At 49.4% G+C, this 26,946-nt stretch overlaps 1 protein-coding gene across 10 annotated transcripts; it reads right to left on the bottom strand.

Moving 5' to 3' along the window:
- Positions 1-26,135, bottom strand: stk11ip (serine/threonine kinase 11 interacting protein). 10 transcript variants are annotated; one of them, XR_012929188.1, is made up of 27 exons: positions 25,994-26,135; positions 25,675-25,742; positions 24,441-24,643; positions 24,258-24,332; positions 24,060-24,155; positions 23,831-23,938; positions 23,680-23,751; positions 23,468-23,597; positions 22,915-23,018; positions 22,726-22,815; positions 22,309-22,350; positions 21,945-22,121; positions 21,549-21,630; positions 20,981-21,463; positions 20,418-20,653; positions 19,995-20,102; positions 19,469-19,706; positions 18,005-18,144; positions 17,615-17,900; positions 13,662-13,777; positions 12,733-12,830; positions 11,677-11,906; positions 6,564-6,648; positions 4,983-5,065; positions 2,669-2,892; positions 1,007-1,208; positions 1-938 (listed from the first exon to the last, which is right to left on the bottom strand). XR_012929188.1 is itself a non-coding variant. In XM_076048533.1 (26 exons), the coding sequence occupies exons 2-26, from the start codon at positions 25,739-25,741 to the stop codon at positions 1,062-1,064; spliced, it is 3,717 nt and encodes a 1,238-aa protein (XP_075904648.1). In that variant the 5' UTR covers position 25,742; positions 25,994-26,135; the 3' UTR covers positions 1-1,061. The 10 variants fall into 10 exon arrangements, 2 of the variants coding, with proteins under 2 accessions (XP_075904648.1, XP_075904647.1); XR_012929187.1 differs by having other exon boundaries at positions 1,001-1,208; XR_012929186.1 differs by having other exon boundaries at positions 991-1,208.
- Between the last annotated feature and the right edge of the window lie 811 nt (positions 26,136-26,946).

Consider the following 26,946-nt stretch of genomic DNA (forward strand, 5'->3'; position numbering starts at 1 on the left):
ACCCCGCCCTCGTTGACCCAGAAACAGCTAACACTGGTTGACCTCTGGTGCACGGAGGTCACTTCCGCCCCCCCACCCCCACCTCTCCCGCCTCTTTGGCGTCCGTGCGAGCCGAGACGACGACACTGCTTCTGCTTCGTTTTCCCGGACGGTTTTATCTGGCGTACGCTCACAGCTGCAGACCATTTTGGACTTTTTGGACGCACACGGCTGAGATGGCGAGGAATGTAAATCAGCCGGGCCGAGCCGACCGGTTCGACCCTTCTTATCGCGGCACGACAACACAAAAACAAAAGGCCGGACATCAAAAAAAATAAAAAAATAATGAAAAAAAATAATAATAAAGGAGGCTGCAAACAAACTAACAAACAAATGGTGTTTCTTCTCATGTTCCCACGTCTGGGGGTCACATGACACGCAAAAGAGACCGAGATTACAAGACCAGAGCTGGATTTCGGGTGAGTTTTGGTGAGGTTAGGTGAGGTTTCGGGGGATGAAGGTGCTGACAGCGTACGTGGCCCCTAAGCGCCTGATGTTACGACTCACTGCACCCCAAAAGACAGAAAGAGAGAGAGTCCCTTAATGAGCAGAGGGGGATGGTGTGTGTGTGTGTGTGTGTGTGTGTGTGTGTGGAGGGGGGGGCTTTAATGCCTCTGCTCCGCATCAGCTTCCTCGCTCGGCCGCAATTTAGGTGCAAGGAAAAGAAAGATTTCAGGCGAAAAAAGGCAGCGGCTGGAAGAGAAGGAGTTACGCAACAGGCGCTGGCAGGCTATTCATTCATTTATTTATTTATTCATTTATATGTCTATCTATTGACTGACTTTGGTTGTTCGCAGGCGCTGGATGGACGAGCACGACTAACCACTGGCAAAAAAAACCTGCTTGACTTCAAGGACCAGAGAGAGAGAAAAAACGTTTCCCAGTGACGCTCAGACAACCTAGTTAAACACACACACACACACACACACACACACACACACACACACACACACACACACACACACACACACACACACACACACACACACACACACACACACACACTCCCTTTGGCCGTCCCCTCACGTCTCTGCGTCCTGCAGGCTGCTGCTGGTGTGCAGCTTGATCCCGAACATGGCCTCCCACTGCGCCCTGACCCAGGCCTGCAGCGCCTGCAGCAGCTCGCTGCTCTCCGTGCGCACGCACCACGTCCGCTCCTCTTTCACCGTCTGCAGGAGCAGGGAGGAGGAGGAGGGGAGACGAAGAGGAGGAGAAGGAGTTAACGGCCGCAGGAAATCCGAGCGGCATAGCAACAGTGTGTGTGCAGCCAGAGGTAGCGGTAGCGGGCGCATGGGGGGGGGGCAGAGGGGCGTCTGCATGTTCGATTTTTTTTGGGGTGAAAAAAACAAAACAAACAAACAAACAAAAAAAAAAAAATAGCTCCTCCACAAAACAAATTGTGCGGTCGTGTTTGCAGACTCAGGGACAATTAGGGCAATCAGGCTCTTCGCCCTCCGACTGTAATGACTGTACGCACATGTGGGACCAATCGACACCGAGCCGCTGCCGCCGCTCCATAAATGCCTCGTTTTTACAGTTTGCAGCTTTGTCACCCCCTCCCTCCCCCTCCTCTCACCCCCGAAAATACCAGACTTCATATGCAAATCCCCCCACCCCCCATATGCTGGCATGAGCCGCATCTATCCAGGTAGAGAACAATCGCACATTTGGCGTTTTTGTGCTTGTTGTGCGTTTCCTTGGAGGTGCCTGGACGGCGTTGAAAATTAAAAAGAAAGAAAGAACAGAAGAAGAAGAAGAAGTGAAAAAAAATAATAAAGGGGAGCTGAACAACTTGTTCTCTCTCTCTCGCTCCTTCCTTTTAATCGCGTCTCCACCTCATAAATCTGTGGTTTTTGAAACTCTCCAACTTTGAGGAGATCTTTTGTTTCGCTCCTGTTCTTGTTAGTGTGTGTGTGTGTGTGTGTGTGTGTGTGTGTGTGTGTGTGTGTGTGTGTGTGTGTGTGTGTGTGTGTTTCTTTCTGAGCGAATCGGAACAAGCACGGGAAAAGTGGCTCTTGAAGGGAGACACAAAAAAAGTCTTTGCACACCTGGACATCATGTGACCGTAAAAAAGTTGCGGCTGTTAAAAAAGAGAAAGAAGGCTTGACCTTTGACCCTGGCCAGAGATTTCAGACTCTGACGTCCTGGCAAGGCACATCTGCTGACAGACAGATCGAGGCCCTAGGGTGGGGGGTGTGGGGGGTGAGGAGGAGACCGTGACTCCCGCCCCTCATACCATAGAAGAAGAGTTGAAAAGAAGAAAAAAAAACTAAGCATCAGCTGCTCATGAGATTAGCGCCGATGCGGCAGACGGTGACGTTTTTTATCAGCGCCGGACGGCTGGATTTTCTCGTTTCGTCTCCACTCCTGACTGGTTTTAACGGCCGCGGGTCACATGATCCCACCCCAGACCCACCCTCACACCTCCCCCAAGCCCCCACCCCAATGGGAAACTAACTAAACTGAAGCGCGAAACTGACGGACGGTCCCACTCTGAGGGCCTCTGCGTTCTGAAAAGTGCTTTCTGTGTGAGGCGACTGCTCCACAAAAAGCTTCAGCTTTTTTTTTTTTACCCCCTCTGGATGCAGTACATCCAGGAAAAGAAAAAGTGGGCCTTGGCCCCGCCCACCTCGTCGTACAGCTTGACGTCCATCCTGCGAGGGTCCTGCGGCCACAGCTGCACTGAGCTCACGCAGCTGATGGGCAGCGTTTCCAGCACGTCCACGCTGCCGCTGCTGCCACCGCCGCTCTGGTCCGGGTGGCCGGGTGAGCTCTTCCTCCACTGGTGGTCCTCATGCAGCAGGTAGAGGGTCTCCCGGGTGGCCAGCACTGTCAGCGACTTCCAGCAGTCACCTGGCGGCCGGAAAAAATAAATTAGAAAAATTGCTTACAAATTTATTTAATTTTAATTCATTTGATTAAATTTAATTACATTTTAATTTGTTACTTTTACTTTATTTATTTACGCATATATGTATAAAATAACAAATACGTATGCACACATCTGGCTTGATAGTGAGAAAGCTGTGAGAAATGTCCATGTGAGATCTGAAACCCGAAAGGCTGATACAACAATGACCTCACATTGATTCAACAGTGATTTAAACAAAGTAAAGAATTAATATTAACAAAACTTGTGTGAGGTAGAGGGAAAAAGAGGACAATGGAGCTTTAAAGACACTGATTTTGTTGTTACTTTGCTTTTCAATAGACATTAAAGCACATGTTTTCTACATATCCCATGATATATGTTTTTCCTCCGATGAGGTGGGTCAACCAAAACACTCCTTCCATCTGCGGCTGCTCCGGCCCCCTCTGTCAAATTTTAGAACCCGTTGTGGCCCACCAGTGAAAAGGTTTGCCCAGCCCTGCACTGCATCAATAAATCTAAGCTGGTGAACTCAAGATTCAGAAAAAAACACAAAAGCAAGACCAGAACAAGAAGTTACAGATCAATAAAAACACAGACAAACATTCATCATGTTTGACTGTTACTGCGAGACAGGCGTGTGTGTCGTGTCAGAGAGCTCCAGCGGGGCAGCAGGCGGGCGGCGGGCGGCAGGCAGCAGGCGGGCAGATCCAGACAAGCTCACAACAAGCAAATTCCACGTGGACGTGCAGCCATGCAGCTGGTGGCCTGCAGCCAGTCGAGGCCTTCAGACATGCAGCACCGTCCGCCCGCCTTCAGAATGTGATTTTAGCAGCGTCCTCTGGAGGAGCGTGTTTCAGCACGTCACGTGATCCTTCGTCCTTCTCTGTTTTTTTCTATACTTAAATAAACAAGAAAGAAGGTATTGGGTGCCTCATCGTGTTATGAGACCGCTGTTGCGGCTGCAATTGGTCCACAGCTTTCCCTCAGTTGCACGCATGCACGCACACACAATGTCCCATCACACATTTGCCAAAGCTGAAAGATAGATATTCCACTTTCTGCTGGTTCGTCCTCAACTTTCCTGTCCTGTGTGCCCAATGACACCCCTATGTGATGTCACAAAGGGAACTGATGCGTCTCCCGACGTCGTCGACCACACTCCCAAGTTGCGGCAGGCATCTGGCGCCTCCCCTCGGAGGACACCTTGTTTTTTTTGTTTTTGTTTTTTTTTGTCCTCTTTCAAAACACATCTGTCAGTTTTAGCAGCAGGAGGGTGCAAACAGAGGGCTAAACAATAGTCTGTTTTTTTCTGGACGTCTCGAGAGGGTTTTGGATCGGTGGTAAATAAATAAAAAAAAAGAAAAATATAACTGAAAAAAAAAAAAAAAAAAAGGTACAAAGTGGGTCCTTTAAATCCTCCTGCACCCACAAAACTCAAACTCGTTTTCTCTCAATTTGCAAATGCGTGCAAACAGAGGGCTAAATATACCTTTTCCCAGCGAGTAAATGGTGCGAGGCGGCTCCACCGCTGCTGCAGACTGGGACTCGAAAAATTAAGATTGCATCGTGTGAGGAAAAAAAAAAAAAAAGTGCACGGCGGCGGCGCCTGGCTAGCTGGGAGTCACGCCACTACTCAGAGTTCTGGCAACCCCTGGGCCACTTAGCACACCCCAGAGGAAAGCCCCGGTAATGGACCTCACCTCGAAAAACAACACAACACGAGAGCAAAATGACCATAAAACTAATAATTAAAAAATTCTGCATTTGCTAATGGTTGAGGGGGGGCGGTGCTGCCGAGTTTGTGCCTCTCAGGTGAAGAGCAGCTGGTGAGCAGCCAGCAGAGATAAGACGGGACACGCTGCCGAGATACTCGGCAATTAGTCTAAGCAGCACTTACAGCTGCAGAGCTAATTCAGCTCGACGTGCCACGTCGTGTAAAATCATCTTTACCCCCTCACACACACACACACACACACACACACACACACACACATACCTCAGCATGTGCAAAAGGCAGATCTGAGGTCTGATATCGAGGGAATAAAAAGAAAGGTTTGAGCTGCTTCGTCACCTTGCAGGACGAAGGCCAGGAGGTAGAAATACTGCAGCTGGCCGTCCTCCACGTCCGCCTGGATGTCTGCACACACCAGCGGCCTGAGCAGAGGAGAAGAAGAAGAATCATGAATCAAGAATCAAGGATCAGGGCTAGGGACCAAGGTCCAGGGATCTGGATCAGAGATTATAAAAATCAGGGAGCAGAGATCTGGGATCAAGCACCACGGATCTGGGATCATGGATCAGACGATTAGAGATCTGGATCAGGGACCAGGAATCATGGATCAGGAATCAAGGATCAGGGCTAGGGACCAGAGACCAGAGATCTGGGATCAAGAACCAGGGATCTGGTATCATTGATCAGGGAATTAGGGAATCAAGGAATGAGGAATTAGGACCAGGGAGATCAGGGGACCAGGGATCAGGAATCAGAAACAATGATCAGGGATCAGGGAATCAGGCATCCGGGATCTAGGATCAGCAATCTAGGATCTGGGAGTCATGAACCAGAGACCAGAGACCAGGGACCAGGGACCAGGGATCAGGCAAATTTACAAAGGCCGCAAACGCTGATATACATCTGCGAAGATAAGCGAAAGAAGGAAGGAAAAAAACAAAGCAAAATGTCTGGCAGGTGCCACCGGCGCCTTTCTAAACGCAGGAGGAGGTTGAGGAGGAGGTTGAGGAGGAGACGGAGGAGGAGTGAGCAGCAGGGGGAAGTTGACATAATAGCGGCTGACGGCTCCTGGATGGTGCAGAGACGGCTGCCAGACTGCGGTCAAGTCAGACACGGAGGATGTGCTGCCACACACACACACACACACACACACACACACACACACACACACACACACACACACACACACACACACAAAACTACTTCTTCTTCTCTGTGTCTTCATTAGAGCTCAGGAGCAGAAAAAAAGAAAAAGAAAAGAAAAAGAAAAGTAAGTGCGCTGTTTGTTTTGACTGCTCGCGGGATCGCGCCTGTTTGCCAGGCTGCCCAAACCGCCGCGCAGTGTCAATAAATCATGTTTGTACGAGCCGGAGCGTCTGATTACACGCAGCGCTCGCACGATTCCCTCCGCCAACTCTGCACTTGTTCGTGAGAAACCGCTTCCTATTCTTCCCTTCTGTCTCCCTCTCAATCTCTCTTTGACTTTTTTCGCCGTGTCCATCTTTTGTTGAGACAAACCCGCATTCCATTTTGCTGAGCTCCAAAGAAGAAGAGCAAGAAGAAGAAGAAGAAGAAGGAGAAGAAGAAGAAGAAACAAGCCAAAGATGAACGTTCTGGTGGTGACAGAGGCGAGCGTGCACGTGTTTGGAATTAGCATGTGGCTTCAGCAGCTGGTTGGCCAGTGAAAAAAAAAGTAAATAAAAAAAATAAATAAAAAGAAAATAAAAAAATTAAAAGTCCGCTGTAATCATCAAAAGATGTGTCAAATGGAGAATTCTCCTGAGGTTATGGCTCCCAAACACTGGCAGGTGCTGTGGGCCGCAGCTGTCAGCAGCACAATAAATAGAAAATCAAAGAGAGCTGACTTTATTTTTCTTCTCCTTTTTTCAATTTTGTGACGAAGACGAGGTTGAAACCTACCAGAGGTGGTGCTGAGGGTTGAGCCGGCTGGTGGAGATGGACTTGAGCTTGCTGTCCGAGCGGTGGGCCAGCTCCCGCACCACGCCTGCAGAGGGAGAGGAGGAAGAAGAAAAAGTAAATCAGAAAAACATGTCTGAAGTTCTATGGTAATAATCCAAAGCTAACCCCAAAAATTTGACAAAATGAACTTGTTTTCCAAATTTTCATTCGCAAAAATTAGCTAAATTGAGTGCAAGAAAAAACAAAACAAAACGATAAAATCACGCCAACAAAAGATTAAACCTATACCACCACCTGCCAGCAGGGGGACATACATTGAGTTATTCACCTTGTGCTTTAAAACCTTTAAATGACTTTAGAGAATTTTTTTTACATTTATTTTTGTTTCATTAGCAACGGTAACAATAGCAATTGACTCCATGCAGCTCGAAGCTTTTATTTCATTTCCTGGTGCACATAGAGTATGATAATATTTCTTTTCCTCTTTATATTTATTTATTATTTAGCAATGAGGGCCTCGAGCAGCAGCAGAGCACACAGGTACAGGTGTCTCATTTGATCGACGCGTGAGACTGAAGTCAACGTGTCACGACCTCGGCGGCTAACGTTACGGCGTACACACCCAAACACTGAGGCCCCCCCCCACCCCCACCCCCCCACCCTCCTGGGTAGAAAAGCCAAGCCGGGAACTGAAACCTTGTCTCAGTTCTATTGTGGAAGAGTGTCGGTTTGCAGGTTTAGGATTTCCCTCTGCTGAGAAAGAGAACGACGCACAATCACGAGCTGCAAGCGTGACATCGAGCGCGACAGCGATACGGGGGGGAGGACGACCTGGGGCGCAGCTCCACGGTCAAGTGTGAAAGGAAGGACCCGCTTCAAAAAAAAAAGGGAAAAAAACAGGGTTTTTTAAAAAAAGGAAAGAAAGGGGGCGATAACGAGTCAACAACAGGGTCGGTTGTTGCTGGGAAGGGTCGACGCAATCGAGGTCACTTCACATTGTTGCTGTACTTCCCCTGATGGGGTGGTCCACAGGTGTCGAGTCAAGTCATGCAGCCCCTGGTGGAAACTGCAGGTATTGACTCGTTGACTCTGATTGCACTCACGGCACCAACAAAGTGAGCAGCATCGTGAGAAATACATCCAAAGTGAGACGGAATGAGAACGTCGCATTAAAATGGAACTGTGAGTCCTCACCGGAGGGCGCCAGACAGACACACAACAGAAGATGCGCAGCTCCTTCAAAAAGCCAGCGGGGGGAGGGGAGTAGTTCAAGTCAATGGCTTTAGAGACTCAAGATAGTTTTTTTGGAATAGAAAAACATTGCGGTCCTTAAAATCTGGCCGGGGTTGAATTCCTCTGTGGTGCTTTCAGCGATTATCAAACACAATTTGATACTTGAGAGGCTAGCTAGCTAAAGCGATGAATAACCCGTCAGCAGAAAATCTTACACCGCAAATCCCACATCAGGGTGACTTGTCCTGATCGAAAACAGTCTCGGAAAGAAAAATAAAGAGCAAAAAAACAAAACAAAAAAAAAACCCAACAGCCGACTGACTGAAACTCAAACCTCGGCCAGTTGACTCCGCTTTAACCGCAATGCACTGTGGGTTGTCGGCCCACCCGTTGGGGTGGTGGCCAGCCAATCACAGGACAGCAAACAGACGGGAAGACGCCTGCAGAAACAAACCGTAATAACCGGCTGCTTTTGAAATGTGACCGAAACTCGAACCGAGAGCCGCCTCGTTATGTTCCCACGCCGGTTTTTGAGGTGACGGCGGCAATGTTCAGTGGAGGTGCAGCAGCCGAACCGTCGTTGCACCGCTTGGCCCACAACCCCCCGCCCATCCCCTGACTCCACATCATCGCTCTGCTATTTTCAAACACCGTTGTTTTTCCCCCCAATCACATTGATTTGTGTTCTTTCCCTCCAATTTTTCTTTTTGGAAGCGCGAGAAGACGAATGAAAAGCTTCAAACGGAGGTGGAGGAGAAGGTTCAGCACAGCCGCACAGCTGACTCTTTTATTTTTTTCCCTTGTTGAGAGAAAGCAGCCGGCAATGGTCTCTTTCAAAGTGAGGTGCCATCCAAGAGCAGCAGCAGCAGCAGCAGCAGCAGCAGCAGCAGCAGCAGATGAATGGAGCGTGTTTTGGCGTCTGGCACCAATCAGGATGCAGCTCTGCTTCCTCTCATCTGGGCTGGGCCTGCCGAGCTGGACGGACGGAGGGACGGAGGGAGGGTGCAGCCTGTCAGAGGCTCTGCATATGAGATCAGACACAAAGTTTTTTCATAATGGAAATGGGGAAAGAGTGTAAAGCCCCTGGTGAAGAATGAAGCTCCTGAAAGAAGAGCTGTGCACCAAAAACAGGACTCGTTCTTTTGGGTGAGGGGGGTGAGGCAGGGTGGCGATGGATGAGGGGGTGAAGGTGGGTGAGGGGGTGAGGAAGGAGGTGAGAGAGGTTGTCACCCATGAGGTGAGGGAGGAGTGTGAGGGGTGAGAGGGTGAGGGGTGAGGTGGGGGTGAGGGGGTGAGGGAGGAGTGAGAGCATGAGGGAGGAGTGCGAGGGGTGTGAGGGGGTGAGGGAGGAGTGTGAGGGGTGAGGTGGGGGGGAGGGGGTGAGGGAGGAGTGCGAGGGGTGAGGTGGGGGTGAGGGAGGAGTGCGAGGGGTGAGGGCGTGAGGGAGGAGTGTGAGGGGTGAGGTAGGGGGTGAGGGAGGAGTGCGAGGGGTGAGGTGGGGGTGAGGGGGTGAGGGAGGAGTGCGAGGGGTGAGGTGGGGGTGAGGGGGTGAGGGAGGAATGTGAGGGGTGAGGGGTGAGGTTGGGGTGAGGGAGGAGTGTGAGGGGTGAGGTGGGGGTGAGCGGGTGAGGGGGGGAGGGAGGAGTGAGAGCGTGTGGGAGGAGTGCGAGGGGTGTGAGGGGGTGAGGGAGGAGTGTGAGGGGTGAGGGGTGAGGTTGGGGTGAGGGAGGAGTGCGAGGGGTGAGGTGGGGGTGAGGGAGGAGTGTGAGGGGTGAGAGGGTGAGGGGTGAGGTGGGGGTGAGGGGGTGAGGGGGGGAGGGAGGAGTGAGAGCGTGTGGGAGGAGTGCGAGGGGTGTGAGGGGGTGAGGGAGGAGTGCGAGGGGTGTGAGGGGGTGAGGGGTGTGAGGGGGTGAGGGAGGAGTGCGAGGGGTGTGAGGGGGTGAGGGAGGAGTGTGAGGGGTGAGGGGTGAGGTTGGGGTGAGGGAGGAGTGTGAGGGGTGAGGTAGGGGGTGAGGCAGCAGTGTGAGCTCCAGCAGCTCCAGCAGCAGACTGGACTCTTGGTGTCTTTGTGTGTCTTGGCTGCTGCCTCCTCGCCAGATTTTGTGTTTCTCTCGCGTTTCAATCGAGTCGTAGCGAATCGCCGCTGGCCTGCGGACGACTCCTCTCCGGCCAGCGGGCCGTCCCATCTCTCCCCCTCTCCTCCCCCCTCCCCTCATCTCCTCTCAAACTCTTAGTCAGCTTGGACAGCGACAACGAGATTGAGCCGCAGCCGTGGACGCCGCTTTTCATTTTTCTTTTTTTCTCAAAGGGTTAAAGAAAGGTTTGCTGGTTTGCTCAGTGGAGGTGTTGGGTGGGGGGGTTAACAGGTTTTTTTCTCCCTCCCAGAGCGAATCAAGATAACATTTTGTGTCATTAACATTTTTCGGCTCCGTCTTGGACATCCACTGTGGTCTTCCTGGAAGCAATCTGGACTCGTTTTCGGCCGCCGAGAGCAAAACACACCAAATGAGCTGTTTATGAAAATGGACAAGGAGGGAGGAGGGGGAGGAGAAAAAAAAAACTCCCCCTGAGGAGCAGGCAGGGAGAGAGGGATGACTGGAGGGAGGAAAGAGAGAGATGAAAAAATGTTGGAATGTGCATCAAAAATGTCATTTGAGGTAATTTGTGGCCAATTTGTGAAAGCATTTTTTTCCTTTTCTGAAATAGAACTTCCACCTCTTCCTGGAACAAAAGGAAACAAAATATTTGACTATTCTTGGTGATAATCCCAGTCTTATATTTAGAAAATTCTTCCTCTCTTTTCCTGACAAAGGATCAAAAAAAGGACGATTCCACCTCCTGAGAAGCAAACTTGATCTTTAGGGTTGATGTTCATACTTGTTATTATTATTATTAAAAAAATTTATCTGAATTCATCCGACAAAAGAGAGGAATTTTCTATTCCTTGTTAATGCCATTAGGTGGCAGTCAATGTCCCAACGCTGGGCCTTTAAATGTCTGGACGCTGCTGGAATGCGGTGAAAGAAGGAACACCACTGAAGAAGAAGAAAAAGCCCAACAAACTAAAAAAGAATTTTAAAGGCAGAAGGCTGCAGCGGAGGAGGGAGAAGAAGTTGTCAAAATCTCACGGACGCGACTGGAGCAGGAAAAAGAGAAACTCTGGTGCCAGCAACTTTTCCTGTTTCGCCACACACATGCGCGCGCACGCACGCATGCACGCATGCACACTCGCACGCACGCACGCACACACGCACGCAAGCATGCACGCACACCGCACACACACACACACACACACACACGCACACTGGCTATTGTCAAATCAATTTTCCATATTTTTCCAGACATTCCGAGAGCCGTGCGGGAGCCCGCCTCCCCCCTGCACACCCCCACCCTCACCCCCTCACCCCCAAACTAATAAAAGGCTTTGCCCCGGGGCCGCCGGTCCTCCCCTCCGCAGACACGGTCGGTCTGGGCAGGATGTTGCTCCGTCTGCGCAAACCCAATAATCGAGGGAAGGGGAGGAGGAGGCGGGAAACCGCTCACATGTAATGCACCAGTAGGCCGCTAGGGGGAGCCCAGCCTCTTGGGGCTTGGGGCAGGGCCTGTCGAGAGGAACACGCTGTCCCGCTAACTCGCTCCTCTCCGAGGAGCAAACAAAAGCCAATAGCGTGTCGTTTCGTCCCGCCTCCCGAGGTGCCAACAACTCGGACCGGGGAGTCGGCGGAACCAGGAGGCGGAGCGGAATTCGGAGGGAGGTTGGCGGGGTACTGAAGGGGGGTCAACGAGTTCCTACCCGGGAAAAAACTCACTTTTATTGCATTTACGGCATTTACGGTGTTTCTTCCCCCCCCCCCCGCGTTTCGGAGTCACGACGACTTACCCGTCAGCAGGGCGAAGAAGCGCTTGCAGCGAGCGCTGTCCCTGACCAGCAGGGTGTAGGCGGGGCCACCGCCGTCGCCATCGCCGCCACCACCGTCCTCGCCGCCACTGCCCCCGCTGCCGCCATCGAACTCCATGTGGATGCTCTGCGAGCCCAGCCCCACCTCCAGGTAGCTCAGCTCGCCGATGGGGTGGCTGTGGCGCTTCTGCAGCCACTCGGCCAGCTGGTCCCTGCAAGGGACAGGGGGACGGGGGGGATCAATAAGTTCATGTCAACGATTGGAGCAACGATTGGACATAATAGTAAAAAAAAACATAAAGGGAGCTTGGCTGCCTTCCTGAATTACAGCGACGGTGTTTTCTGAGAGCTCGTTTAGGCCCTGGATGGTGCTGGAAGCAGACGGGTTTGGGGAGGCGGGGAGGGGCGCTCCCGGCACCTCGGATGCCATGGAGGGTCAATCTGTTCTCAAGATGTGACCCAGAAAAAGAAGAAAAAAAGGAAAAAAAAGGAAAAAAACGCAACGCGACCCGCATCCTCGAACCTGGAAACGCCGTCGTCAAGGACCTCTCCTAGCAAGGTGTGACGATGCTAGAAACTCTCTGAGGACCCGCCACTCCACTCTGTGATGTCACAAAGGGCACCCTCTCTCCATATACCACGACCCCCCCCTCTCAGCCAAGTGTTTGCTCCGTCCCTCTGAGACAAACTTAAATCCTGACATGTGGAAATCCTGACAGAGTGTAAGTTTCTGTGGGAGGCTGTAAACACCGGGCTAAACACGCTGCTTTCCGGACCTTTAAAACGCACCCTGGAAAAGCTGCATTGTTGTGCGTCAATTTGATATTTGCAAGGTAATTTTGTGCTTTTGAAACGACAACGAGCAAAAACTTTCTGCATGGAGCAGCACATTTTGACAAGCGACGCTCACGTCCATAAAACGCTCACGTCGTGTTGAAATAGCTGGGAGGTTGGAGGTTGACGCGGCGAATGACAAACTCACTCGTGCGGTTCCGATTAAGAAAGAAGACCAAAGTGCTGAGGCGGCGTTTGACTTACTGGGGATCTGACGTGATTTCCAAAAAGTAGACGCGCTGGTTGGACACCACCAGCAGGTATGGCACCTCCCCCGGATCGCCGAACTTGATGGCCGACATCTGGGGGTGAGAGAGAGAGAGAGAGAGAGAGAGATCGACAGTGATGACATCATCAGTATCGCATGACCTTGAATTCGCCGCCACCACTTCTGAAAAAGGATGTTTTTATTCTCACGCTCGCTCGGCGGGGAGCTTTGAAGTCGAGCCTGCTTGATTTCTTCTCAAATGACACGTGGATCACACACATACACATGCACACAGGCACACATGCGTTGTCCTACTGGATAAACAATCACCAGCGGGAGCCACGGAGCGGGACTTCCTGTTTCCAGCTGTGCCGCCGCTCCGCCTTGGCCCGGGTGGCCCGTAAAAAAGAAAGGGGGTAGAAAAGCACACCAGGACTCCCATGATGCACTGCAGGGTCAGCCAGAGTGTCCAAGGAGGAGGACGACTGGCCGCTGAAGCGGGGGAGGCCCTGCGGTGATGTGATTTACTGGCTGCTCTGCGCTGGGATCGCCTGTCCAAGCTGTCTACGCTTGTTGAGGCTGAAGCTGAATTTCTGGCTGCAGACACAGGAAGACGGCGGCTGCATCGCGACCGCAGTCTTGAGTCTGAGGTGCAGCCTAACAGCGCCAGGAGCTCCTTAATCTGAGGCATCCGGCGAGCAAGGCCAAAACATTAGAATAAAATAATAAAATAGAATTGCAATTTCCTTCCTGAAATATAAACTTAAATCACAGCCGCAACTCTTTGACAGGAGCCATTTACCTTCCTCTACCTGGCAAAGAGAGACTACTGCCCCCTGCTGGTGCGGACATGGCCACGACAGTTTACAAATAGTTTAAACGCACAATGTTAATGCGTTGGTAGCAACAAAGTCGGTGATGCTACCTTCAGGTAAGAGTGTAGCTCCTCCTCGTCCTCCTCCTCAAACACCACCACGTCCAGGAAGAGCTGCAGCCGATGGTCCACGGCCTCGTAGTCCTCCGACAGAAGGTCCAGGTCTCCTGCAAAACACACACGCAAAAAAAACAACAACATTCATTCATTCATTCATTTTCTATACCCGCTTCTTCCTGAGATCAGGGTCACGGGGATCTGCTGGAGCCTATCCCAGCTGAAAAAACAACAACAAATAAATAATAAGAAAACAAGAAAAGTCTCAGCCATGTAGTTGACTGTTGTTGTTAATGAGCATCTTTAATAATGCTGAGCTTGCAGCAACCTCCTGCTGCTTCCCTCAGATAAGAAGGAATCTGACTGGTTTTCACGATGCTAAGCTAAGCTAACGCATGGTACAAAAACCCCCCCAAAACAACGGACAACACATGTGAGTTTTCCAAAACGTCGCTCGTTGGCGAGATCGCAGCTGCGTTCGCAAGGTCAGCAATCTGCCGAACACATGCCGACGGTTTCAAGCTTGCAGCGGCAGTCAAGGGCCCCGGAGAAGATGAGAGTAGGAAGGGGAGGAAGAGAAGGAGGACGAGATCCATGAGGAAAAGAAAAAGAAAAAAAAAAAACGACTGACGGTCACGGCGGCGCTGATGAATGGCTGCAAGTTCCTGGTAGATGACAGGGTTTAAGGTGCAGCAGCAGGGGCCAAAAGAAACTCTGAGGGCGTATTCAATCTGGGGAACGGTGCAAACGGGCGTGAGATTAAAAAGAAAAGAAAAGAAAAGAAAAGAAAAAAATCTCGGATTCCTTCTGAATCGACGGAGCAGGTAAAAGGTTAAAACGGGAAAGACACACACGACTCAGTTGGCCTGAAGAGGCAAAGATTTAAAGGATCAGTCGGCAACACTAGTGGCACTGTGTCCAAGAGCGACGCAGTGTGTGTGTGTGTGTGTGTGTGTGTGTGTGTGTGTGTGTGTGTGTGTGTGTGTGTGTGTGTGTGTGAGCGCAGACTTTCATAAGAGGAAGACATTCTATTAAAATTGGCTGCAACGACGTCAAAAGGTCGAGACAGAGAGCCATTATGGCCACTTAAGGCCTCCTCTTCCTCCTCTCCCATCACTTCGCCGTAATGATTCCAGTATGTCCAGCTTGCAACATGTGGTGAAAAAAAAAACAATAAATAAAAAAACAAAACAAAAAAAGGCAGGGGGCACATGTGGGAGATATCGGATGTGCAGCGATAGGAGGGCGAGAAGATTTGGGTGCCGCACGGCATCAGCTGAAGCATTGTTTTTTCCTTTTACATTATTTATTCATTTATTATTTATTATTATTTTGTAGCAGCTGCTCCACTTTATGGCCGTCTCGTTGTGATGTCATGTGCGTTTTTCCACTCCGTGAAACCAAAAAAAAAAAAGACCCGCCGCGGTGAATTATTGTTTTTAAGGGGTATTGGGAAAAAATGTGATGACACGATTCGTCCGTTAGATGAATGAATCCGTTGACAGGAAGATTTTTTTTTTTTAAAGCTGTAAACATGTGTCAGCTTTCTGGTTTTTCAGGTTCTGGTAAAGGGTGTGAATGAATCAGAATTTCAAAGTTCAAGTCTTAAGGTCAGATTTCGTTTTTTTTGTTTTTCTTGGGAGTCATTTCTACGTGGTGGTTGACAAGGCAGAGCAGCCAGACAGTTTTTTTTTAGTATATATGTATATGTACATATATGTACATATACATATATATATGTATATATATATATGTACATATATGTACATATATATATATATATATACATACATACATACATATATATATATATATATAAATATATATATGTACATATACACATATATATACATATATATACACATATATATATACATATATATATATATATATACACACATATACATATATACATATATATACACATATATATGTATATATATATATATATATATATATATATATATATATACATACATATACACATATATATATACATATATATATATATATATATATACATATAGATATGTATATATATATATATATATATATATATGTATATATATATGTGTATATGTATGTATATATATATATATATATATATATAGATATGTATATACATATACAGCAGACCTGTCGGATAAGAACATGGCTGTCTCCGTGACCACACAGCTTACTGACGGTCGAAAGAAAATAGACCTAAGCCCACTACCGGGAAAATTCAAGGTCTGGTGTTATCAATTCACGCTGTTCCACCGCATCATGTGGCCCCTCAAACTGTGTGACATCACCTCCTCAACAGCCCTGAAGTTGGACGCTAAGGCGAACAACTACATTCGCAAGTGGCTCGGCCTCCCCCGATGCCTGTCCAACTCAGCGATGTTTGGAAGAAACACCCTGAGACTTCCGCTGAAAACCATCACCTTGGGCTACAAGCTGGAAAAAGTGAGACTGCTGTTCGAGCTGCAGGATTCCCCCGACCCAGTCATTCGAAACGCTAAGGTCCAAGTACGCACTGGAAGAAAATGGGATGTTTCACAGGCAGTACACCAGGCCATAATCCGGCTGAAACACCAGGAGGTTGTGGGGTTGGTACAGCATGGAAGGGCAGGCTTTGGATGGCAACCACCTCCCAAGTCCTGGTCCAAAGCATCGAGGTTGGAGAGAAGACAGCTGGTGATTTCAGAGGTCAAGCGGGAAGAAGAGGAAACCTTCAGGGTCAAGGCTGTGAGCCAATCCCAGCAAGGGAAATGGACAACCTGGGAGGCGGTCATTGACAGGTCCATCACATGGACCGATTTATGGAAGCTGCCCCAAGCAAGGGTAAGCTTTCTCATCAGGGCCACATACGACACCCTCCCAAGCCCCCAAAACCTACAACGCTGGTATGGTACGGAAGAACTCTGCCAACTCTGCGGCCACCAATGTCCCAGCCTACAGCACATCCTCTCCTGCTGCAAGACCGCACTGAGCCAGGGACGGTAAGGATGGCGCCACGACCAAGTCCTGCGGAAGCTTGCAGAGATCATCGAGACGCACAGGCTTGAAGCAAATAGTGGCAGCCTGGCAACACCACACCCTCCCATCCAGTTCGTCAGGCAAGGGGGAGAGGCCCTCAGCAGCAAAGCGAGTGCTAAGTCCCTGTTGTCAGCAGGGGGTGAGTGGGCCCTGAGAGCTAACTTAGGCCGACAGCTAAAATTCCCACAGGAGATTGTTGCAACCACCTTGCGACCAGACATTGTGCTCTGGTCTGCCTCCACAAGGACAGTCATTATGGTGGAACTGACTGTGCCATGGGAGGATGGGTTGGAGGCCGCATTCGAGAGGAAGAAGGACAAGTATCCAGAACTTGTAGCTACATGCACACAAGCTGGTTGGAGAGCATACATCTACCCAGTAGAAGTTGGCTGCAGAGGCTTCACTGGAACCTCCACTCAGCGGTTCCTCAAGACCATTGGCATCAGAGGCGCCAAGCTGGAAAGGGCACTGAAAGATCTGGCAGAAGAAGCGGAGAAAGGGAGCTTCTGGCCCTGGCTCCGCAGAAAAGACAAGGCTTGGGGGAGAGATGGATCCTAGGGCCAGCTGCAGGGAGACGTCCCTGCCGCGGCTCCACCACCCTGAGATGTTCCGGGATTGAAGGAGCGAAACATCAAGGAAGGGTGGCTCCCGGCTGACGACCCTGCAGCTGGACCATTGGCACTGGCGGAAGTGCATCAGGCAGGAATGCCTTGCATGTGGTCTCACCTGTGCTTCCATCTATATGTATATACATATATATATAAAAGTCAAATGACACAATTAACATCAATAGCCAACTGAGCCAATTAAAGTCATCTTGAGTCTATTTCGCGCCATCTAGTGGATGAGAAACTACTCATGAAGGACGAATGCAGCAATGAATGCTTGCAACGCATCTTTAACTCTTCATCAGAGTGCAGCCTCACCATTTGGTGTCGACCTTCCAGCAGGAGGAGGGACCTGGAAGTCGGGGGGCGAGGCCCCGGTGGTGCCAGCAGTGGTGGCTATGGAGGTGTAGCAGTAGCTCCCGGCCAGACTGTCTTTACTCTGGTGGTCTGACGAGGAGGAGAAGCCAGAGGCGTCGGCCTGGCTGCCATCCCTGCAGAACAGGGAGCTCCCCTGGGCCGTGACGAAGGTGGCGTCGTCCGTGGCGGCCGTTGTATCTATGAGTGGCGTGCCGACGCGACTGCCGTCCGTGTGGTCGTCGTCCTGCTTTGAGAGAGAGAGAGAGAGAGAGAGAGAGAGAGAGAGAGAAGGGGGGGGAAATGGTGGTGGATGTGTGACAGGAAGTGTTGGTTTTTCTTCTGGAAGCAGACCTTGAAGGCACTTGGGATGGTGGGGATTGTGTTGGGATAGTCGTTGTCGTCGCTGATGGGCGTGCTGCAGTTGGGAGCTGATTGGCCGGAAAGCTGCACCACATGATCGCTGCCGCACTCTGGACAAACATCAACGTGACCTGGAAAAAAGAAAGGAAAAAACTTATTGTTAATTAGAGCTAGACTTAAAGATGGGAGCAGGAGATTCCTGATTTTTCCCCACAGCAAAGGTTACACTGGTGGCCGAGCATAATAAACCAGGACTAGCTGGGCTAGCCACTGTGCATCCAGCGGAGGCCGCACACTTTTAAAATGCGTGACATGGTTTGGAAATACCTTCACAGAAGTGCGCAGTAATTGCAAAGAGAAGTGGGTGAGTGCGTGCGTGCATCTGCAGTTGGGAGAGGGGTGGGGGTCCGGTCGGAAGGGGTGCTGGGGGGCAGTGAGCATTTCCTGCCCTGGGACCCGACATCTAAAGTCCAGACGCGTGCGGACGACAGAGGTATTTACCTCTGTAAATCTAATCAGAGGGGGCCGACTAACAAAAACGGAGGAGCGCCATTCCAAGAAATCCCCAAAACATGTGCAGCAAAAGGCCTAGCGTGCTGCCTGCGCATGCCCCTAATGCACGGGTCGGAGAGGAAAAAAAACAGCAAAGAAAACTGTAAAAAAATGATCAGGTGGCTGCGGCTAACGAGGCGCTATCTGTCTGCAGCTGGTTACAGCAGCAGGAGGACGAGAGGAGGTCACTCGTCTGGCATGACGTAAGAAAATCCTCAGCAACCCTTTGCAAGAGGGCCGATAGGAGGACAGGAGGTGGAGCCACCCAGCGAACCAACCTCAAATCGAATGCTTGAGTCTCTCTCCTTCGCTCCATCCAAAAAAAAAAAAAAAAAAAAAAAAGATTCTGAGGCAATAATAAAGTGCGCGTGCGATCTATCATTTCCCTGTATACCCGCCGCTGTTTGTTTTAACATCTGGGATTGTGTGACTTTATTTCTCAGGGATGAATCAGAGTGCGTGCGTTTATATTTGACATCCAAGGTCGACAGTTTTCGGAGCGGGGAGCCAAAACACGCAGCTTTTCCACCATGTGGCACATGTTTACGGTCCAGTGCGCGTTTTGGATTTATTTCTAAGGGGGCCTCGCGTAACATCTGCACTGTTTCTTCTCTTTTTTTGCATCCTGTCTCCCATCCCAGGCTCCATCAAGTGCATTCAGTGCTTTGCTGCTGCTTTTGTCTTTGTTTCTCCATGGAGATGAATGTTGTCATTGTCCTTTTAAAGTCTTGGATCACTTTTTTTTGGTTTGTTCTTGGAGTGAATTCTAAAAGAAACTGGAACGGCTCTGAGAAGCCCCAGCGGAGGTTGAAATAAATCAAAAGAACACCGGGGGTTGAAAAGCTTCAAAATTAAAGGTGCATTTCACTTTTTCCTGCGACCCTCTTTAAACCCATTTCTCACCTTTTTCGCCGTCGTGCCGCTGCGTGCCTTCCTCTCCACCCTCAACCAGTCTCCGCCTCCTGACGATTTCAGGCTCCTCCCCCTGTTGCTGCTCCTCCTGCTCCTCCTCCTCCTCCTTCCCCTGACGCGTGAACTCCGACCTGCAGCGGAGGCACTGCAGGCGAACGCCGACCAGGCGCAGCTCCCAGACCCTCCGCCGGTTCTCCTTGGCCGCCTGGGCCAGCAGATCCGTCAGCGCCTGGGTGGACACGTCATGAATGTCGTCGTATATCAGCGGCAGCGGCACTTTCCCCCTCATTACTGTCAAATATCTCTGTAAACGCCTCCGCAGCTGCACGTTTCATTTCCTCCCCGAGCTCAGTTCATCTTAGACATTTGACTCATTTATGACAGGGAATGGGAAAACTATGACCGGGAGTAATAATAGTGGTGATTTATGAAAAGTGCTGAAGGGTGAAGGTTCATGTGTGTGTGTGTGTGTGTGTGTGTGTGTGTGTGTGTGTGTGTGTGTGTGTGTGTAGTGAACCTGGAGCGCTTGCGGGTCGTCGTCCAGCAGGAGGTAGCGTCTCCTCTTTTTGTCTCTGTTGATGTAGTCAAAGTGGAGCTCTACAGCGGGGAGGATCTCTTCCGTCTCCTGGGTGGTGGAGGAGGTGGAGGGGGAGGAGGTGGAGTAGGAGGACGAGGAGGAAGAAGAGGAAACTCATAAATCTTTTTTCTGGAAGCTTCTGCAGCTTCTGCTGCAGGAGCTGCAGCACATCCCTCCACCCAAGTACTGCTGAAAACAAGCTTGAAAGGCAGCTCGCTGCATGGCCAACACTTCGGCTCAAAATTCCCACACATCCGTCTTGAAAAGCTTGAGCCTCGAATGGCTTTCGGTCCGAGTATGAAGGAAGCGGAGCTACAGAAACTCTCGCACCTCGAACCAAACATAGGAAAAAAGCGCCCTCACCCCTCGGGTCCAGGCGGCCTCCGTGCTCTCCACCTGCACCAGGCTGTCCAGCTCCAGGCGGCACCTCTCCCGGCCGTGCTGCACGTCCACCTCCTGCACCAACCCCTGCCTGACCCTCAGGAACACCTCCCTCCTCCTCCTGCTGCTGATGCTGCTCCATTGCCCCCTCAGGCTGCCGCCGTCTTCCTCCTCTTTGTCCGATAACACGCCCACCAGCAGGGGGTGACAAAGGTCCACTAATGGGAAGAAAAACAGAAGATGTGCTCAAGCTGATGCAGCATCATGGTACAGCAGCGGTTCTCAACTGGTGGAGTCTCAGAACCCACATTTTTTTCCGTATCATGAACTAGCAACCCAAATTCATTCCACAAAAAAGAAATGTCTCGTCAAGAAATTGTTGAAATTACTAAATTAAATTGTGTTCTGCAAAACAAATTGGCAACATTTTTGCAATATAGGAAAACCGGCCACAAAGTCACGACCCAATCAAAACAAAAGTGGGTTGCGACCCACCAGTTGAGAAACACTGTGCTAGAAGACATTTTCCTGTCTTGCTGCCACACCTCCCAGATCCTCCTCCTCCTCCTCCTGCTCGTCCTGCTCCTCCTGCTCCTCCTCCTCCTTGGGGTGAACACTGCCCCCTCCAGGTGATGCGCCACTGCCGGGGCTTTTCCCATCTGTAGCCACCAGGGGGCTGTCCCCTACGCCGTCCCCCAGGGTGGATTCGGCGGGCCGAGAGTCGTGCCCGGGCCACTGCAGGGTGGACTCTGTGTCCGCGCCCTGGTCCTGGTCCTGGTCCTGGTCCAGGTCGTGGTCCAGGTCTTCTGGGGAGGGGAGGAGCTCCGGGTCTTCCAGGGCCGGGGGAGGAGACTGACGGGGCGGGGTGGCGCCGCTCAGGCCGTTGGAGAGGGGTGGGGGTGGAGCCTGTGGCTTGACGGAAGGGGAGCCCTGATCCAGGTGGTGCTGGTACCTCAGCCAGTCCTCGCCCAGCTGCTCCCTGAAGCTGGACATGCGCTCGATCTCCTGCTGGTGGGGAAGGACGAGGCCTGATGGGGGGAAAAAACACAAAGATTCATGGGGTTTTTTTGTATAAATGAGCAAAAACATTGGGACGCACATGTAAAAACTCACTCTGCTTGGCTGGAATGAACCGGGGCCCGTAGTCGGTGTCGCTGGGCTCTGATATGCTGGCACGCCGTACTTTGACTTTACTCTGAAAATCAGAAATGAAGGAAGAAAGAAGACAAACAAACAAACAGGAAGAGAGAGAGAGAATGATTCTCAAAGGACTCGCAAAAAGCTTTTTTCCACTTTGCATAACTGCATGAAATAAACACGAATCTCTTGCACATGAGCACCTGGATGCTTTGCACTTCAAATCCTGCACTTTAAACTGTCGCGTTTTAAATTATTGCATTTTACTGTGTACTTTTTAATTATTTTGTATCCAGTGGACTTGCACTCTGCATTTCCATCCTCTAAACAGCACAACGACAATAAAGGTTTTCAAGTCAATTCAGTTTCAACCTTCAACTTCTTCTTGCGAATGCTCGACACGGCCACCTCGCCCACCGACACGCTGTCGCTCAGCTCGCCGGCGCCGCTCGACACCTCCGCGTTGCTGCGCTCCGACGGGATGGACGGAGGGGGCGGAGCCACTGTCGCCTGAGGCTGGACGATCAGCTGACCCGGTTTGGGCAAAACCTGGAGGAGGACGGAAGGAGAGGAAGAAAGGAGGTGAAGGAACCTGACCATAAGCGCGAGAGACAAATATTCCCGGCAAAGTGTGCCACCTGCTGGCCGTACATATTACTGCATCATCAGAAGTGGTGAAGTTTATTTTTTATATTACTATGTATTTGCAGTTCACCAGATAAAGGCGTGAACTCACAGACAGCTCGGAGGAGGACAGAGCGGCTCCATCCAGTTTGAGCTGTCGACAGAAAAGGGCAGAAAATATATATTTTTAAGTGCAAATTCTTAATGTCAACAGAATTATTATAAATAAATTTAAAGGTCCCATGTGCAGAGCTAAGGAAGGGGACAAAAATTCAGAAGGGTCAGAGCCAACAGCTGACCAGAGGTATCGGCGCCTACTGAGACTCTAATCACAGCTGGAAAAACACTGATGGAAAATGAACTAAACATCATTGCCTTTGAGGCACTAGGAACTAATGAAGTTTCTTTTTTCTTTCTTTTTTTTTTAATTTGGAACAGTCATAACAATTAAAGTAGACAATGCTAATATACTAATGCTAACACTAATGTACTCATACTAACACTAATGTTTCTCATGTGGATTTCTCACTTTGCCAGTGGCAGCCTTGGGCGAGAGGTGCCGGACGGTGCAGGTGCGGTGCAACCTCTGGAAACAGAGCGGGTTGCCCTCCAGGTTCAGCTGTTGGGGGAGCATTAAAAAAAAAGACAATCAATCAATCAATCAATCAATCAATCAATCAAAAAAGAAAACAGTGGCTCTGAAATACATGTTTCTTACAGTGGCCAGGCGGTGCAGCAGTGAGAGTGGCGCCAGCTGCGAGTGCTCCAGCAGCAGGTTGTAGGCTAGGTCTAAGTGCTGGAGCGACGACAACTGCTCCACGCCTGGATGACCGGAGGGGGGGGGGGTTGGGGAGGAAAAGAACCTTCACGTTTAAAATTTAAAAGACAAAACAGTGCAAAAGAAAAGAAAGGAAAACAACAACATCCACACAGGTCTTTGTTGGGGGAACTGCAGCACGCTGGCCTGTGGACGGCCTCACGACAAACAGGGCAGGTGTTTCTGATTATTGGTTGCGTCAATCGGGCCGGCCGCAAAGGAAAACAGACGGACGCTCTTTTGTTTGTCTTGGAAACTCGACTCGCATCGGCTTTGAGCTTGCGTGCGCGCCCGCTGCTCTGCTTCCTGTTTTCTTCCCGCCCGGTGCAGTTTTCCTTGGCTCGCAATTCACAGCGCCAGAGGCCCTGAGTCTGACCCGACCGCCAGCTGATGCACTCAGAAAAAAACCCAAAACAAAACCCAATAATAACAGCCGTGTGTCAGTCCACTCAACCGTTTATCGTCTCCAGCTCATTGTTCCTCAGGTTGAGCGTGACCAGCTTGGCCTTGGCGCTCAGGCCCAACGTTGGCGCCCTCTGCAGGCAGTTGTAGCCCAGGTTCAGGTGCTCCAGTTCGCTAAGGGGCTGAGAGATGGGGGAAAAAAAAGGGAATGTGATGTGGCGGTAAAAGGGCAGGTCGGAGCTGGAGAAAAAAACGATTCACAACCTTGAGGAATTCGGCACAGTCCTGAATCTTGTTGTGGCTCAAATCTAAAGACTTTAGTGAGTTTAGTAAACCCTGGAGAAGAAGAGGAAAGAAAAGGTTAAAAATTAGGAAAAATAGTTGCTGAAGAAGCTGAATGTGTGTGAGGCCTCACTATGGACTGATCAAGGCAGACGATGGAGTTGTAGCTGAAGTTGAGCGTGTGCAGCTCCAGCCAGGGCAGCGCAGAGCTCAGGTCGCCACCGCACAAGGACAGAAGCTCCTGATTGGACAACACACACACACACACACACACACACACACACACACACACACACACACACAAGCTTGCAATACTACGACTGGACATCCAGGAAAGACATGAAGAGGAAAAATGTGAGCACCTCCAGGGAGTTGAGGCTCTTGGAGCAGGTGAAGACCTCCAGTTGGGAGTAGATGCCTCGAAGACCCTCCAGACAGTGTGGAGGAATCCTCTTCAGCTACACAAACCCACCCCCCAAAAAAAACAGGCATGTCAATTTTTAATAAACCCTTTTTAAGCTTAGGGGGAAAAGGTTTTTTGGTGATGGCTGCTGTCACACCTCCAAAGACTTTAACGACTTGAACGGGAAGATCTTCACCACAGACTGAAGTCTCGCACCTGGCGGATTAATGAGCTGTGTTGAAAAAAAGAAGAAGATGTGAAATGAATGAATGAATGACAACTCCATCGCTGTCACTGTGAAATATCTCTTTGAATTTTTTTTTTAACCCCTTGAGTTCACCTTGAGGGAGAGGGTCTTCTGCAGGACGTCAAAGAGGAACTGCAGCTGTAGCAGCGAGGCCGTCTCAGCCGGGTGGGAGGGCAGCGCCAGGAAGCCATGCTGCTGGCTCCTGGACAGCAGGTACTGCTCAAACAGCCTGGTGAGCTGCTGCAGGCTGGCCACCGTCAGGGTCAGCGTGCTGCTGCCGTCCAGCACCAGGTCGCCTGGAGGAGGGCACACACACACACACACACACACACACACACACACACCTGTCCTTTTTACTTTCTTTAGAGGAAAAGCTCCGGGCTCAACTTTTTTAAGACTGAATGGAGAAGAGTGCAGCACATCTGGAGGACAGGTGGGGAATGAACATTAAAAAAAAAGGTGAAAACAAAAAACCCCTCTGTGCCTTCATAAAGTGGGCACAGACTGAAGCGGCTCAGGGGGTGTCCACATTTTTTCTGCATGAATTAAACGGGACAACAGATGTGTCAGAAAACCCTCTGGCCACCGGCGAAATGACTGATGATGTCACTTTGCTTGGCGCTCACAGTCAGGAAGCCAAAAGCTTCAAATCTGCACTAAATCAATTCCTGAAAAGAAAATCTGCAACTGCCCTAGAGATCCCACCCACGTCATAGCATGTCAAAACCCCTTTTTCTACTCCAAGTCTGTCGAGAAATGAGCGTCAATTGTAAACTTGGCCTGGTTGCCTTCCATGACCTTTGAATGTTCCATAACTTGCAGAAAGCACATCCACAATGTTTTTCGAGTCCCTAGTGTGCCTGTGAACTTCCCAGAAATGAGAAAGTCCAGCTCACTCAGATGTCACTAGGGGCACTGATACTTCTCCAAAGTTAGGCCAGGTGCTGCTAGCTCCGCCCCTTCAGACACCAGCCTGCTTCTGTCGTCTTTATGACCTTTAAAAAGAGCTGACCCAACGACCCAACGCTTTAGCACAATGGTACAAACAATGGAATACAATAGATGTTTTCTGGACATTGATACTTCACTGTGCGAGGCATTCTCACTGGAGTCCAGAACGAAAAACAAAAGCAAAAACACAAGAAACAACAAAGCTCTGAAAATTGTCAAAGCGGTGTTCCTTCAAAATAAAGGTGCGAGATAACGCACGATCACAAGGCGGTATTGTCTTGTTTCTTTCTCTCTGTGACCTTTCCTCTCTCTCCTTGCTCGCTTGACTAAACAATCAATAATACGATTAGACAAGTAAACACACACGGAGACGTACCACAGTTTCGGAGGAGCGAAGCCAAACTGAGAACGAGCGGCGACTGGCCGCTAGGGGACGCAGCCATCCTGAAAATAAGCAAGAGGAAACAACGGCGTTAGCATGTTAGCAAAAATTTAAATATAATAATAAGAATACACTTTACCCTTTACCACACATTTCTGGTAAATTAATTTCCTTTACGGCGACACCGGCTAGCGGTAGCCTTCCAAACGCATTAGCTTATCTCATCGTTACCGGGCAACTTCCGCTTAGCTACAGTTTAGCGAAAATAAAACCACATATCCTCGCAGTGACAGCTGTGGAAATAGCGGCTTACCTGTCCTTCTATTTCCGGGGGAGAGTTATTTTTTATGACATGTTTAAACGTCGGGGGAAATTAGTTTACGGACGAAATTTTGCCGCCCGCAGCGCAGCGCACGGAGATGTTGACAGTCTCTTCGTCACATGACCAAGGAGCATGGAGGGATGCGATGGTGTCCGCGAAGTGGCAAAAAGCGAAATCGAAACAATTTTGAACACCAATACATTCACCTATTGAGGAAGTAGATTAACATTAAATTTTTTATTACAAAACTATTGTTAATAGATAGAAGTAAAAGAAGGAGTTAATGTCACATATATTTGATTAATTAAAACGCATTTAATATTACAACCTATTGAAGTTCACAACAACATTAACAAATAAGACGCTGTTTGTCAAAAATGAAAAATGCAGGTTTTTAGAAATACATATCGGGGTATTGCAACAACAATTAAAGGGGAAAACAACAGTAAAAATGACTGTTCTAGATAACGAAGCGCTCGATTAATAAAATCCACAGGGTGGCGCACTTTAGCAAATATCATAAATCGAAGAGTTATGTCATTGGAGCAAAAGAAAAAGTCAAAACTAAACCCAAGCAGCAGCAGCAGCAAAGACACAAAATCCATCGACTTCCGACGATAAAACACCAAAACACATGTAAATGCCCACTGTGTTAAATTGTGTTGGATTTAATGGTGTGACATGCTGTAAAAAATTTTTACTTTTTTTTTTTTTTTTTTTTACTAAAACACAAATTAGTTGTTTTATTTATATGTGTGTGTATATATATATATATATATATATATATATATATATATATATATATATATATATATATATATATATATATATGTATATATATATGTATGTGTACATATATATATACATGTATATATATACATATTTATACATATATACATTTTTTTTTAATTTATTTTTTATTTTATTTCAGCTAGTAGTAGATA

This window comes from Nelusetta ayraudi, unplaced genomic scaffold (assembly GCF_046127955.1).
Source record: "Nelusetta ayraudi isolate G7.1 ecotype Tasmania unplaced genomic scaffold, CSIRO-AGI_Nayr_v1 ptg000106l, whole genome shotgun sequence".
Lineage (NCBI taxonomy): Eukaryota > Metazoa > Chordata > Actinopteri > Tetraodontiformes > Monacanthidae > Nelusetta > Nelusetta ayraudi.